Below are 15,087 nucleotides of genomic sequence, written 5' to 3'. Positions count from 1 at the left end.
GGGAACGTCAGTGTTCGGGAGCTATATTCTTATACATTTTTGTCTACGAGTTTATTGAGCCTGAAAATGCCAAACTACAGGGAAACAAAATGGTTACGCTACAGCTCAGTGTAGCAGTTACCGTGGGATAAGCGTCGATCAATTTTCGCATATATACACCATATATGCAGCATGACTTTAATATAGGAAAACTTTTCAGCTCCAGCATATATGATAAACTTACGTAAGCCAACATAAGGACTGTATCCTTCTCTACCTAACTTGGTTAATGGTTTGTCGAGGACACGTTATTTTCTAAGGTCCCACTGCGAAGCAGAACACTAAGAATAATATACATTATATTTCTTTACCTTCAGAGTCCTAGCAAGTTCTTAAGCTCCTAATTATATAACATTTCAAAATTTTGTGTTTGTTACTCTCCCGCAGCCGTAAACCCCAAATTTTGAGCGCTGATACTTCATAATCTGGGTAAGGCTTTCTACTATGCATATATGCCCGGAAGCCCGTTTCAATTTCACCAAAGACCGCATTTCAAAACCCTTGACTATATCATCCTGTAGATATTCAAAACAAGCAGCCTCAAATGATAACGATGATAACTCAGGATCAAATTAAAAATGAGAGGGGAGGATTTCCAGCCCCCCGCTCCTTACCCTTTTAGTCGCCTTCTACGATACGCAGATACGTGATATGAAAATAATAGTACCATTTTTCGTTACCTTAAAGTATAACTTACTTTCGTAAACATTGGTGCCAAAAGTACATAAGCTGGCTTTGTTCTTCGGAATAAGAGCGAAAACTATAAAAAAAAAAAAATGTCTATGATCTTACTTCAATAATCAGTTTTAGACAGAAAGAAAATACAATGAGTGAGTCCTGGAGCATAAGTACCTCTCTTTCAAGTGAAAGTAGCTTTAGAGATTTACTTGATAGAGATAATTTGGTACATGCTGTTGTCAAGAAATTAACTCAATCAAAGATTGAGTCTCCATGATAATGAAGTTGAGTATATTTGAAAAAGAAATTCAAAGATAGTTCAAATATATAAATAAACACCCTGAGTAAATAAAATTATGAAACGACCTTATAGCGTGTTTTAATTACCATAATCTGTTGACAGAGGTTATTAAATTAAAGAATTATGCAAGCTGAGACTAATATAGACTTAAGCTTATTATAATGTTATTAGGTCTGGCGATAATTCTTCGGCTGGGATGATTGGATGAAGGGAGGAAGTTGTTGATGATACTGGCTTGGTGCTGATACCGACCTGGCGCTGACAGTGGTAGGACAACAGCACCATAGAGACCGCCTGCTACGTCAATTTGGAACATAGCCATCACTGAAAGACCAGATGAGAAATATAGTACGTGATGATGAAGACTTCTGACATGTATATAAAATGAGTTGGTACACAGTTTGCAAACTTAAATAAAGACTGTAACGTAAAAAAATATGGTGAGCCAAATAGAGCTAGGTAAACGGTTCAAGAGTCCGATGGATATCATAGACCCACATTAGACATATAAGACTATAGGCTATATATGCTGCATATTCCGAAGAATCATGTATACAGTAAGAAGCAATGCAGTTCTGTTGTATTGTGTAAAGCCGAACGATCTTTATAAACCCAGATGAGCCTGCGCTTTAGAAAGGCTATGCAAACCTTAGTGAACTACAGACAAGTAAAAGAGCTATCACAGAGTCGGTAAGCCATAAATAATTCTAACAAAATGAGACAGAGACTGTGAGCAAAATCGAGCTAAGTGAGCGGTGTACAGCTTAACAAGCTCCATAGGGCTTGGTGAAGTATTCTTTATCCATACAGAGCCTGACAAAAAAATGCTAAATCACGTACATCCAGGTGAGTTAGATATCTCTATGTCATCTATAGAACCGGGTGAGGTAATATATAGCATAGTCATCCATGCATGGTCTAAGCAGCCATACAGCTGAACAGAACCTGGTAGGATATGTAGATTCTAACTAACCAGATACTCTTCCTGTACACACATACAGAGCCTAATTAGCAATAAAACATCAGGTAAGCACTCTAAAGAGCAATCAGCTCTACAGAAGTAAATGTACGATAGGGAATTTGTTCAGCTTACTGTACTGAATTTCGCTTACAGAAAACGACGGTGGAAGTAAATATGAAGCCTAGCCACAAAACCTGGAGATATAACGCGCATGGGGGAAAAACGTATAGAGCCAAATGAACTTCATCAAATATACACGTGTTAGTCAATAGAGCCCAATGAGCAATAAGCTGGTAAAGCCATATCGATTCAAAGTCTTATATAGAGCCTTATATGGAGCCTAGTCAATGCCAAAGAAAGTGAAGAACCATAAATAGCTTGGCTAACATACTAGGTGTGATCAGACACATCAACATTGCACAACAAAATTGTAACTGATAAAGTGTCACTTTATAGAGCACCACCAATTCGTTAAGAACCCTCACTCAGTTTTCCAGAGACGAAAAGACTAGTTGAAGAAGCAAAAAGGGTCATAGAGGAATAACTAGCTAAGTTACGTATCACTCATTACACCAGGCACAGTAGGTTATGGCATGGAAAACTGACAGATAATTGAGGCTTTAAGAAATCTTTAAATTTCTACATTTCGAAGATAAGATTGAAAAAATTGCTTCAGAAAAGTGCTTAGGATAAGAATTAGATTTTTTACCTTACGCCACACACAAGGTTTTCATGTTACTGATATCTTTTTGAAGCGACCAGCGGTGAATTGGAAAAGAAAAATCAGCAAACACTATTCTAAAGACAAGAAATTTCGTTCACTGTTCTATATGATTCATCCCTTGAGTACGACGATACGACCCTTGACCACAACGGTATACGACCCTTGGGGAAGACAGTACGACCCTTGAGCATGACGTACGTTATAATACGACCTCCGAACCCGACGGAGCGGTTCATAGGTACGATGACGTGATCTTTGACCCATCCCGTATGTCTGGTCAAAGATCATGCCATTATACTCAAGGGTCGTACAGTCGTGTCCATGGGGGGTAATTTTCTCGGTGGGTAGATCATTCCATCGGTCGTGGTGAAACTCCTTGATCAATTGTTAGCGTGGTGTTGGTTCATCAGTATCCCCCATCACAAAAGACCAGTTAAACACACACGATCAACCCGGCACTACCATCTCCGTAATGCTATTAATAGTTCACCCACATCATGCTTATTTATAGTTCCAATACATATATATATATATATATATATATATATATATATATATATATATATATATATATATATATATATATACCTAGGGATAGGGGAGAAAGAATACTTCCCACGTATTCCCTGCGTGTCGTAGAAGGCGACTAAAAGGGGAGGAACTGGGGGGCTGGAAATCCTCCCCTCTTGTTTTTTTTTTTGTTTTTTTCTAATTTTCCAAAAGAAGGAACAGAGAAGGGGGCCAGGTGAGGATATTCCCTCAAAACCTTAGTCCTCTGTTCTTAACGCTACTTCGCTAACACGGGAAATGGCGAATAGTTTGAAAGAATATATATATATATCATTCATTTACTTAATTTCCTTCGTGGGCGAGGTAGCGCTAGGAACGGACGAAGACAGGCCTCATCCATACACATCCATGCTCTAGCTGCCATGGGTAATGCACAGAAACCATAACTCCCTAACCATAATTAAGCCCTACAGACCTTTCCAAGGTTTACTCATAACGCTTCACACGCCCTGGTTCAGTCCATTGATAGCACGTCGACCCCTGTATACCATATCGTTCCAATTCCATCAATCTCGTGTGCGTTTTTTACCCTCCTTAAAGTTCACGCTCCAGTCGCTTAAAATCTTTTTTTCTCCATCCTTCCATCTCCAATTTGGTCTCCTCGTTCTCCTTATTCCTTCCACTTCTGACACATATATCTTCTCTGTCAACCATTCCACACTTTTTCTCTCCATATGTCCAAAACATTTCAGCACACCCTCCACCCTCTTCAGCTCTGTTCAACCGGGGTCGACGTGCTGTCAATGGACTGAACCAGGGCATGTGAAGCGTCTGGGGTAAACCATGGAAAGGTCTCTGGGGCCTAAAAGTGGAAAAGGAGCTGTGGTTTCGGTGCAATACACATGACAGCTAGAGACTGTGTGAACGAATGTGGCCTTTTTGTCTGTTCTGGCGCTGCCTCGATGGAGAGGTGGGGGGGAGGGGGATGCTTTTCGTGTGTGGCGGGTTGGCAATAGGAATGGATGAAGGCAGCAAGTATAGATATGTACATTTGTATACATGTATATGTCTGTATGTATATGTGTGTATACGTTGAAATGTATATGTATGTATATGTGCGTGTGTGGGTGTGTATGTATATACATTCGTATGTGGGTGGGTTAGGCCATCCCTCATCTGTTTCCGTGTGCTACCTCGCTGACGCAGAAGACGGCGGTTAATTATCAGATAAAATTATATATATATATATATATATATATATATATATATATATATATATATATATATATATATAAACCAAGGAAAGCTGTGTAGGTATGTATATTTGCGTGTGTGGACGTGTGTATGTACATGTGTATGGGGGGGGTTGGGCCATTTCTTTCGTCTGTTTCCTTGCGCTACCTCGCAAACGCGGGAGACAGCGACGAAGTATAAAAAAAAAAAAAAAAAAAAATATATATATATATATATATATATATATTATATATATATATATATATATATATATATATATATATATATATATATATATATATATATATAATCGTAAGAAGTTCCTTTAGCACATATATAATAAATGGATTCTTTCCATATATTGGGTGCAATAAATAATACGTGATGGTCAAGAAATTAACGTTACCATCGATACCGTATTGATAATAATGGTACAGTTATATAATGGCCCATCATCTTCCTACTGTATACTCTAAGACGAATACAGTAATGATACAGTTTTATTTATTTGATTCAGTAAAGTAATTGTCGAAAACAAACGAGAAATATCGTTCGCGGTGAGCGAATAGATACGGAAGGAACGTTTTCTCTGGCTGGGGTTCCGGAGGCCACATGTGGTGCAGTCGGTGTTAGTGAGCAGTGTGGTGATGTGTGTGGTGGCTGCTGCACCACCTCTCCCGCCTCTCACACCTGACACAACCTCATGAACACTCCTCACTACAACCCTACACTGATGAGCGGTAAGTCACCTATCTACCGATATTGTTGATCATAACCTAGTTCCTACAAGAGGCTTCGATCGTCTTCCAGGACCTTTAAACAATTCCATTTCGTGTTCGCGTTTGTCTTAGTGTACAGTTGTAGTAGTATTTGTGGCATGTGTTTATAGTGTGTGTCTGTGTCTGACCTTATATCATGCATGTGTACGATGCTTATTTTTGTATTGTTTTGCTGATACGTTGTCGACACCTGTTATACCACCGCACATCCCGGTGTCCGTCATACGGCTACCTTTTATTTTTTCCCTATTCCTCACATCACTACTGTTGTTGGCACACCACTACTTTTGTTGTTTGATTGAGTATTACCTCTGTTGTTTATGTTTATATAGGACTTCTGTTCACGTCAGCGGTTACTTGTGTTTATGTTAGCAGTACCTCTGTTGTTTTTTTTACAAAGAAATTCAAACGGCAACAGACTAGCGAGTCCTTTCGTGGCTGTGTATGCTAGTGGAAGATATCAGAAACGCACAGGTTAGCGCGGCAAATTTTCAGTGTGACTAAGTAAGCGCAAACAATGTAAAATCGTGGACGTGAAGCGATATATTTATCAAGTCTATTCTTGAACGTATCTATGGTATTGCTTTCATCCACTGTAACTGGTAGACCATTACATATGTTTACCAATCGTGTTGAAGAAAAAGCACATCGGCTCATTCGAGGTAAATCGTTTGCACACGAGTTTGTTTCCAATAATACGAGCGAAATCAGACGAATCAAGTCTTAAGCCTTTGATGATTTTGATTACTTGTATTAGGTCACCACTTAGCTTTCTCTTTTCTAATCTAAATAGATACAGGTCGTTTAATTGGCTCTCACAGGACTTGTTTCTTAGCCTGGGAATTATCTTGTTAGCCAGAGGCTCCACTCCCTTTGTCTACCTTTTTTTTGAGTCTCCAAATCAAAACACAATATTCGAGATGAAGCGAACCAATGGATTGTGAAGACTAAGGATGATTTCCCAGGACTCATTCGGAGGCCCTACCTATGAATCCATAAATTTTGTTGGCTTTTTTTCACATTCTGTGCACTGCTTACTTGGTTTTAGGTCACAAAAGATTATTACCTCCCAAGTCATTTTCCTCATTTACCTTTTGTAGTTCATTCCGTAGCTTGCCTTTTCGGTTTTACTACCGATATATATGTATATATATATATATATATATATATATATATATATATATATATATATATATATATATTACTTATCAATATCAAAATTCAATTGCTACTATTGAGCCCAGTCCGTCAGTTAATCTGCGTCAGCTTTAAGCTGTAAACATTCAACTTATATCCCAGCTTTGTATCATCAGCAAATTCAGATATCTTACAATGCAGCCCATTATCAATATCCTTAATATATATGAGAAAGAGAACCGGTCCCAAGGCTGATCTTTGTGGCACACCACTTGTCACCCTTACGGCATATCAAACGAAGTACAACTCCATCAGTGCCATGTGACTTAATTGGTGGTCGAATAATGGTTCCCGTAAGTTTTCCAACTACAGAAGTAAACTAGACAATAAATTCCGGGCAGTGACATTACCTTTTTTGAATAATGGTGTTACATTGGCAAACTTCCATTCATTTGGATATTGGTCTCTAGTTTCTTATGAACTATTTTCTTAACGACTTTCTTTTTTATTTCATCGTTCATCGTTCCTCTACCTCGGTTTTGTCTTCAGAAATATACCATCCACTACGCATTGGCACTTACGATCCCTCTGCTGCTTTGAGGGTTTTACTGAAGCTTTTCCAAACTACGAGTTTCATTTGAATTTGTGCGTCTAAGATCGGAAATATATTTCATGTCACTACTTCTGTTGTTGATGTTTATGTCAGCCCTAACCCTGTTGTGTGTGTCACTACTTCCTCTGTGGTTCGTCACAGCTTTATGCGTATGTTTGAGTCACTGTAATATGTTGTTTATTTTGATAGGTCACAGCATTATGTCTGTTGCTTGAAACTGTAGCAGAACATTATGTTTGTCAGCTTTTTATTACAGCACCATCTGCTTTGTTTACGCTAGGACTGATTCATTGTCTGTATTTGTTATATCAGATTTATTTTTGCTCATGTTTGTGTTATGCGTGAATCTGAAGTTTTCCTCTAACAGGACACTGGATATTGTAACCTTTCATTCTAACGTGTCACAACCATTCTCTTGCCATTACTGTGAATATTTCTGCTTCATATGCACGTTGCTACCTGCCGTATTACAAATCGCCCAGCCACAGAGCATCTCCTATAGCTTCGCAGATAATTCTTTATTTGCTTACATAACGCCTCTCTCTCTCTCTCTCTCTCTCTCTCTCTCTCTCTCTCTCTCTCTCTCTGTTACTTCAAATAATATTGTTAGTCGTAGGTACAAAAAGTGTATGAGATAATGAAAGATAAGAAATAGAATGAACAGAAGATATTTAGATTACAAAAGTATAGAATATATTAATACGAAGGTAAACTGTCCACCTCATAGCATTAATGCAACTGAGGTTTACTCATGCAACTTGGTTTTGCAATCAAAATCTCAAATACGTATTTCATGTAAAATCCAAAACCCTATACACTCAAAAGACACGCTAGGAATTTACGAAATTCAAGAAAAACAATTGAAAAAAATATATATATATATGACTTCAAAGAAATTTAACATACAGACTTAACGCCTCATAACACCCAAAGTGTAGCATCAGCCTTCCAAGGCAGGAGCAATTTCACTTTCTGGTACACTTTAATTTGCACGACAGTGTATGACACGCCACACCCTGAATAATACTAAATGCTTGCACGAGTATCTCAAGTATATATGTATATTTTATGTCATAGTTTTTATCTATTTTCTGTTTCTGCTCCATGAATCTTTTCGTCATTTTCTTTCATGGAAAATCAAAGTTATTCTTAGCTTATACTTTCATGACGAATACCTTCCTGTGTATCACTTTGACATTTTTTTTCTTATCTAAATTGCAGAACAAAGAATTGCGTCCCAAACATAGGGTTTGACTTTTTAACTTCATTAAGCGCCCGATTCATTGCACATCTGTAGACTGCAGTGCACACCGTGTTTAGTGTACGCATGATCGTATGCACTTCACGTCTCTTAACTTTATAACACCTGCATTACACATATTTCAACCCACCTGCACTATACAACCCTCACTTCACCACACACCTGTACTACACAATCCTGTTCGACATGCCTCTAAACCTTGCATCGCACACCTACACAACGCAACCCTGACCTTACAACACACACCCCTGATCCTTACGTCCCACAGCTGCAGAAGACTACGCGATCGTACTCCACACAACACTGGCCTTGTCACAAGCCTGAACTTTCCTGGCAGCTGATCTATTTTGCATTGCAGACTCCTGATATTCCTCGGCCTCCCACACGACCTTGTAAGCAACGGTTGTCACAACATATGTCATGATTACCGACCCTCCTGACTCCCGCCTCTACTGGGATTAAACTTTCTTACTCTGTGTGAATATTGTTGGCTGGCGAACGATTGGGGACCACGGCACATAAATTACAATTTGTTCAAAAAAAAATTGTTGACAACAGTAAATAATAATTTAACATAGATAAATGCTTGGGGAAAAAATCTTAGAGCTTAAGTTATTGAGCAATGTTGTTGAGAAGAGAGATAAAGGATGTGATAAAAATTGTTGACAACGGAGGTATACAATAATTTGATAAAGATTGTTAACAATTTGACCAAATTTTCAAAACTGAGTTAAAAAGAAATGGTAAAGATTATTAACAGGATTATAAGGATTATTTAAAAAAAATTTGACGCAGATAAACTGCTGACCATTTGAAAAAAAAATAAGGTTAAAAGTTAAGACAAGAAATGCAGTATAGTGTCGTGAACTGAATATATTAAAAGAATCCGTTTAAATGTTACTGCTTTTGGAACATGTTCCATTGTCGTGTTCATTACTATCTCATACGATCCTCATTACCGACCATTACGAGCTGTTAGTGGTAGTAAGTCGTTTTCTAAGGGTTAATGGCCAGATGTGGAAGCAATGTGGTAGGCATGGGGTCCTCGACCTGTTTCCTGCAGAAGGCTTCAACGGGTGTAGATATTTGATGGTACTGTAATTGGAAGTGTAGTGGATATGGTTCATTACGTAATTGTAGGTACCAGTGCGTACTGTACGTGGAGGGTGTTGTACACTCTTGGGGCCCTGTCTCTTGAACTTACTCCATCTGCGACATTTTAAACTTCTGTAATGCTCTTAACATTCACAGTTTCATCATCCAGTTGATTCCACAGAACCCCAGTTACTCTTATACGGTAAGAGGTCTTTCTTACACGTTTTCTAACAAGTTTCTTACTTCACGTTATGGCCTCTGGTTGTTCTATCTTTGCATCGTTCGAAGAACTCTAATAATCGCACAATTAGACTGACTTGAAATCTTTGAGGCTGTGATCAAGCCTCTCCTTACTCTCCTCTATTCCATGGTGAACAAATCAACTGCCTTTTGTCTTTTTCTGTAGCTTTTACTGCCCTCCCCTGGACCTCCTCTATCAATTCTCTTTGCTTTCTGGAGTGCGCTGATCAAACCTGTGAAGCAAGTCTCAGATTTGGGCTAATGTAGAATATAAACAGCTTGCCGAGTATTTCCTTATCTATATACTTGAATGGCATTCAAATATTTGCCAGCAGACAGTTTGTCTCCATCACTCTTCTGTAATATTAAAAGATTTTGGTGATGGCTACACTCATTGTCACCCTAACGTTATGATGGGACACATTCACATACACAAACAAATTCACACACATGCATACATACATACATACGTACATACACATACATACATACGTACATACATATATATACAAGTCAGATGTTCTGTTGGGTTAATTGGTTATTTGTGCAGTAAGCCTATACACTGCCATGGTCGTTAAGGCCGCAAACATAAACTTGCACTGGCTTACTGCATACATGGCCTTTGTTGCTCACACGGATGTATTCTTGTTACCTTAAGTCTGCTTTCTTTACTACTTATATTCTTCTATGCACTACTACTACTACTACTACTACTACTAATATTACTATTGTTACTACTACTACTATTACTACCACTCCTACTACTTCTACTGCCACAATTTTTAGTTATAATCATTATCATTAGTAGTATTGGAGACAGAGGAGAAAAAAGATTATCTACGTATCGTCTGCGTGGACTAGAAGGCGACAAAGAGGGGCAGGAACGTGGAGCTGGAAATAAACGGAGGCATGGGAACCAAGCCAGGATCTGTCATCGAACCCTGGGATGTCTGTCTGTCCCTGATGTAACCTCCCTCGGGTGGGGAAACGAAATCAGATATAAAATATTATGGGAGATGAGATGAACCATAGGATGGGAAAGGGGGAAAAGGTCCAGAATATAAAGGCGTGTTTACACTGTTCATCAGAATTAATGTGGAAATAGTCAGCATGAATTGTTCGGGCTACATCAAGGCGGACTGTTTGTTTACATTAGAATCGCTGGACTGGGACGGTGGTTCTCGTAGCAGTGTGAACAGAACGGATGTGTGGGATTAATCCAACCCACAGAACACTGTGTATCCCATTGGTATCTGTGTCTAGTGTAAAGTATCTTTATAAAGACTGTATGCAGAACGAGGCCAATGTCTGTGAGGGGCAAAGATAGGCGGGTTTAAATGGTGTAAGGGTTACGATACTGGTGCCCTGGATGCAAGAGAACGAAGATGAGTGGACGTGTTGGAAACGACTTGCCTGAAATGACATACGACAGCAGCCTATACATACGACATCCCGTGTGGATGACATACGTCTACATCCCATGTGGATGACACCCTACAGCAGCCCGTATGGTTGAAATACAATAACAGAGCGTATGGATGATAGACAACAACATCCCGTGTGGATGACAGACAACAGCAACCCGTGTGGATGACCCACAGCAACTGCACATGTGGGTGACACGAAACAACATCCTATGTGGATGACATAAGACCATACAGTCGGTGGGTGGCGTAGCGAATGCGTGACCTACAACATTATACAGGATAGGCAGACAGGCCGGGTAGGTCAGCGCTGGTGCCGTGCTGGCCTGTGGCACCTGCTGGTAATTAATTTGTTTTGGCCTGGCCGTCCGGTTGTGCTTTTTGCTGATTGCATTAGTTATTATGATATTGCTTGAGGCATTGTGTCACCCGGGGAGGGTTAGATGGCGGTGGCCTCCCTCTGATTTGCAATATTAATAATAGGTTGTAGTATTATTCTGTACGTCCAGGGTTCAGCAGTCATGGACGAAGGTCTTTGTGGAGGCGGGACCTTCAACGGCTTATAAGAAAATGAGGATCAAAGATATTCGGGAAGGAAAGAAGAAAACGAGAGACCGAAGAGTTTTTGAGGATATGGCAAAATATGCCTTTCGTAAAGGAAGTGATCAAACCTTTCAGGAAATCATGGAAAATGTGGAAAGTCCCAAATCTTAGCTTCGGGCCCGGTCTTTATAGAAACACGAAAAAAAAAAAGACTAAAGAGACAGAGAAGAGGGATCATCCAACAGGTTTTGAAGAGAAGGAAATCCTACATTTCAGAGAGGTTCAGGGTTGTCACGAAAGACATGAGACTGTAAAAAGTTCCAAAGCTTAGCGGGGAAGGGGAAAAAAACATCACAACAATCCACTATAAAGTTACTAGCGGCAACACATATGACACAGTATTTTCTGATCTAACCAACAACGAAGGCACACAAGCACCTAATTTTTCTAGACCAGAAACCAGAGTAATATTTCCAGAAGAGGGAAAGAGAATCCAACAGTGATACAGAAGTCAGACTGGGACAGTTGTTAAGTCGTATTGCTTTCGATTTGACTGAGTCAAGCAAGTATATAGGTTTATAGACGCCCAGCTGTATAAGGCCTATCCTCCACAAGGGCGAATCAATCTTTTATCTAATCGAAGAAACTGCTCAGAAGAATCTTCGATAAGTCCCACATTCTTTCTTAGATTTGAATACATTGTGAGGTGTCCAAGACATCAAATGCCACAGATACGGCAAATATGTTTACCGCGTTGAGTGGTGGAATCAGAGAGCCATTTAAGGAGATAAGGAAGTTGTAATGAAATACACAGATCAGTAGGATTTCAGAAACGTTCATGTTAAATAAGTTCTATCGTGAGGTGTTGACGTTGTCGTGACGAGAAGAGAGGACGTCTTTCGAGCCAAAGAAAATGGAACAGATTCGAAAGAAGCGGAGGGCTGTTATGGCGACTCGTCAACACAAGAGGGCAATTCGTTTATAAGTTAAAAAAAAAAAAAACGGAAACTGATGAAAAGAGAGAGAAGCGTTGGAGACAGGACAGAGCCCTGAGGAACATGGCTCTTGATTAGGAAAGAGAGAGAGGTTCAATAAGTACGAACATATCACACAGGTGAAACAATACTGGACACGAGAGAATAAAGTCATTTGATCAGACACTGATGTCACACAATGTCAGAATCTGTTGATATGTCCGGGTCTACAACATAGGATTCCTCTAAGCCTTTAGAAGAGAATGACTAGATATTAGTCCGATAAGAAAGATTATCACTGATGGATCTTCCACTGTGAAAGCCATACTGATGATCAGAATGAAAGCTGTAAGATTCAAGATGGGTGAGGAAATGGAAGTTTAGGAGAGAATCGAAGACCAAAGAGACGGTAAAAGCCAGAGCAATAGGACGATAGTTGACAGAGTTAGAATGGTCAACCTTTAATTACGTTAGACTGTACTTAATTTATGTTTTCATCAGTCACCATTAACCAATTTCCTATCCAATGAAGTACATTGTACCCTTTCAATGCCATGCAACCTAATTTTTGTTAATAATCTTTGATGCAGAACCTTCTCGATTTTTTTCTTTTAAATCTAGGTAGAATGAATTACATATACACACATGAACACCTGAGCTCTATTATTTGGTGTACATGTAAAGGCAAGATACTTGTGGAGTTAACGTAAGAGTAGACGACTGTTTAGTGGTCCCCAATCAATGACCAGTGAACAGAAGTTGAACCCAGTCTGGGACTGGAAGAAGAAAAAAAAAGCTACAACGATATTCTACACCAAAATACCACGAGTCCAGTCCATACTGACTGACACTAAAGTACGACATGTGTACGTTTACAGCAGAAAGTCTCTGATGGAAACGGGATGACATTCACCTAAACAAGTGCAATGACGACATAAAAGTTTTTTTTCATAGCAGTGAAACAAGACAGTATTACACTGCAACAAAGATTTTGAGCACAACCGAGTTGAGAACATAAAATTCTTCGTCTGAGAAAATAGATAAAGAAAATACAATCAGAAGTTATTCAAAAATATTAGGTAACTGTAGATAAATTCAATGGCTGCTTTATGACCATTTGAACAGTGCTATGAGAAAACAACGTAGGCATTTCACTCGGCAGCAGAGTCATTGGGTACTACAGTGTGGCTCCTGATCCTTGCCCTCGGATGATTGTGTGTGGAGGCGACGGTCTGCCGCTGCTTGTACACCCTCACCAATGAGATACAAGAGGACGATACAGTAGGGAGATGTAACAAGTTGCTAGCAGTCTGGAGACGGAGCAGGTAGAAGGAGTGTGGCAGCGGGCGATGGCGTGGCCCGAGTTTGCCTCACGCTCCAACATTACTGCCACGCGGACGGCCTCCCTCCTCTCATTACCAGCACGAGAGGCGTCCCTCAACGGCTGACCCTCACGGCGCCTTCATCACGCACCACCGACCCTGAAACCTTCATCTCCCAGCATCACTGATGGACCCATCGTCTCCCAGCACCGCTCCTGGAACCTTCATCTCCCAGCACCACCGGTGGAACCTTCATCTCCCAGCACCACCGCTGGATCTTTCATCTTCCAACACCACCGCTGGAAACTCCATCTCTCAGCACCACCGCTAGAAACTTCATCTTCCAACACCACCGCTGGAAACTCCATCTCTCAGCACCACCGCTGGAAACTTCATCTCCCTCCCAGCACCATCGCTGGAAGCTCCATCTCCCGGTACCACCGCTAGGAACCTTCATGTCTCATCCCTGCTTGTCACCTCACTCCACATCTGGGCTGTGATGCGTCCTTCACTCACCTCACACTCAACCCTCCACCTTCATCTACCATGACGGCGCGTCTCTTCCTTCACTCCTTTTGCGTCAGTCATGATGGAATGTCCTCTTTCCGCTAGGCTACACCAAGCACACTCCTCAGCTTCAACCTGCATCTCTTCATCTTTGTTGGAAACCCTCTCCACTGAGGTAACTAAACCGTATCTTTCCCTACCAGATTCTCTTGACAGCCTCACATATCGACACCTTCATGACATTGCTATGATCGTTCCTCTTGTAACCGAGATGTGGTTCGAACGCCTCATTAGAGTCACTGATAATGGAGTAGGCTATTCACATGTCTGTATCAAAATGGCCCTCAAGTATATCATGAATAAGGAGATATTCAGGAAAATATCTATTGCATATATTGAACGCATGTTAAGGTATACCTCACCATTTCCGTCATCCCACTTGCAGAGACGTGTATTATTCAAATACACATATGAATTTAAACTCTTTTTTTTATACCTGATCAACGTTTCCCGTGTTAGCAAGGTAGCGCCAGGAGCAGATAAAAAAAAAAAAGCCGCATCCGTCCCCATTCATTATCTAGCTGTCATGTGTAATGCACCGAAACCTCAGCTCCCTATCCACATCCAGGCCCCTCAGACCCTTCCACAGTCTACCCCAGACACTTCAAAAGACCTGGTTCAGTCCACTGACTGCACGTCGACCCCTGTATATCACATCGTTCCAATTTACTCTGTAACGTGAGATT

General features: G+C 40.2%; 2 protein-coding genes across 6 annotated transcripts in view; one reads left to right on the top strand and one right to left on the bottom strand.

Annotated features, from left to right (window-relative positions):
- Window positions 1–1,066: 1,066 nt before the first annotated feature.
- Window positions 1,067–15,087, bottom strand: part of LOC139760788 (zinc finger HIT domain-containing protein 2) — a 79,854-nt gene continuing 65,833 nt past the window's right edge. The window contains exon 7 of one of the 3 annotated variants that reach the window (XM_071684408.1): window positions 1,067–1,342. In XM_071684408.1, the coding sequence (XP_071540509.1) occupies window positions 1,155–1,342 (188 nt within the window). In that variant the 3' untranslated portion in view covers window positions 1,067–1,154. The remainder of the gene's footprint in view (window positions 1,343–15,087) is intronic. The other 2 variants (XM_071684391.1, XR_011715408.1) reach the window with 2 other exon arrangements.
- LOC139760803 (uncharacterized) overlaps window positions 5,072–15,087 on the top strand; it is a 29,324-nt gene continuing 19,308 nt past the window's right edge. For all 3 annotated transcript variants that reach the window (XM_071684446.1, XM_071684436.1, XM_071684427.1), the window contains exon 1: window positions 5,072–5,186. The gene's annotated coding sequence lies outside the window, so the exon portion shown is untranslated. The remainder of the gene's footprint in view (window positions 5,187–15,087) is intronic.

The sequence above is a fragment of the Panulirus ornatus genome, chromosome 3, assembly GCF_036320965.1.
Source record: "Panulirus ornatus isolate Po-2019 chromosome 3, ASM3632096v1, whole genome shotgun sequence".
Classification (NCBI taxonomy): Eukaryota; Metazoa; Arthropoda; class Malacostraca; order Decapoda; family Palinuridae; genus Panulirus; species Panulirus ornatus.
The sequence above is the reverse complement of the archived record's forward strand: the minus strand, read 5'-3'. Positions and strand labels throughout refer to the sequence as shown.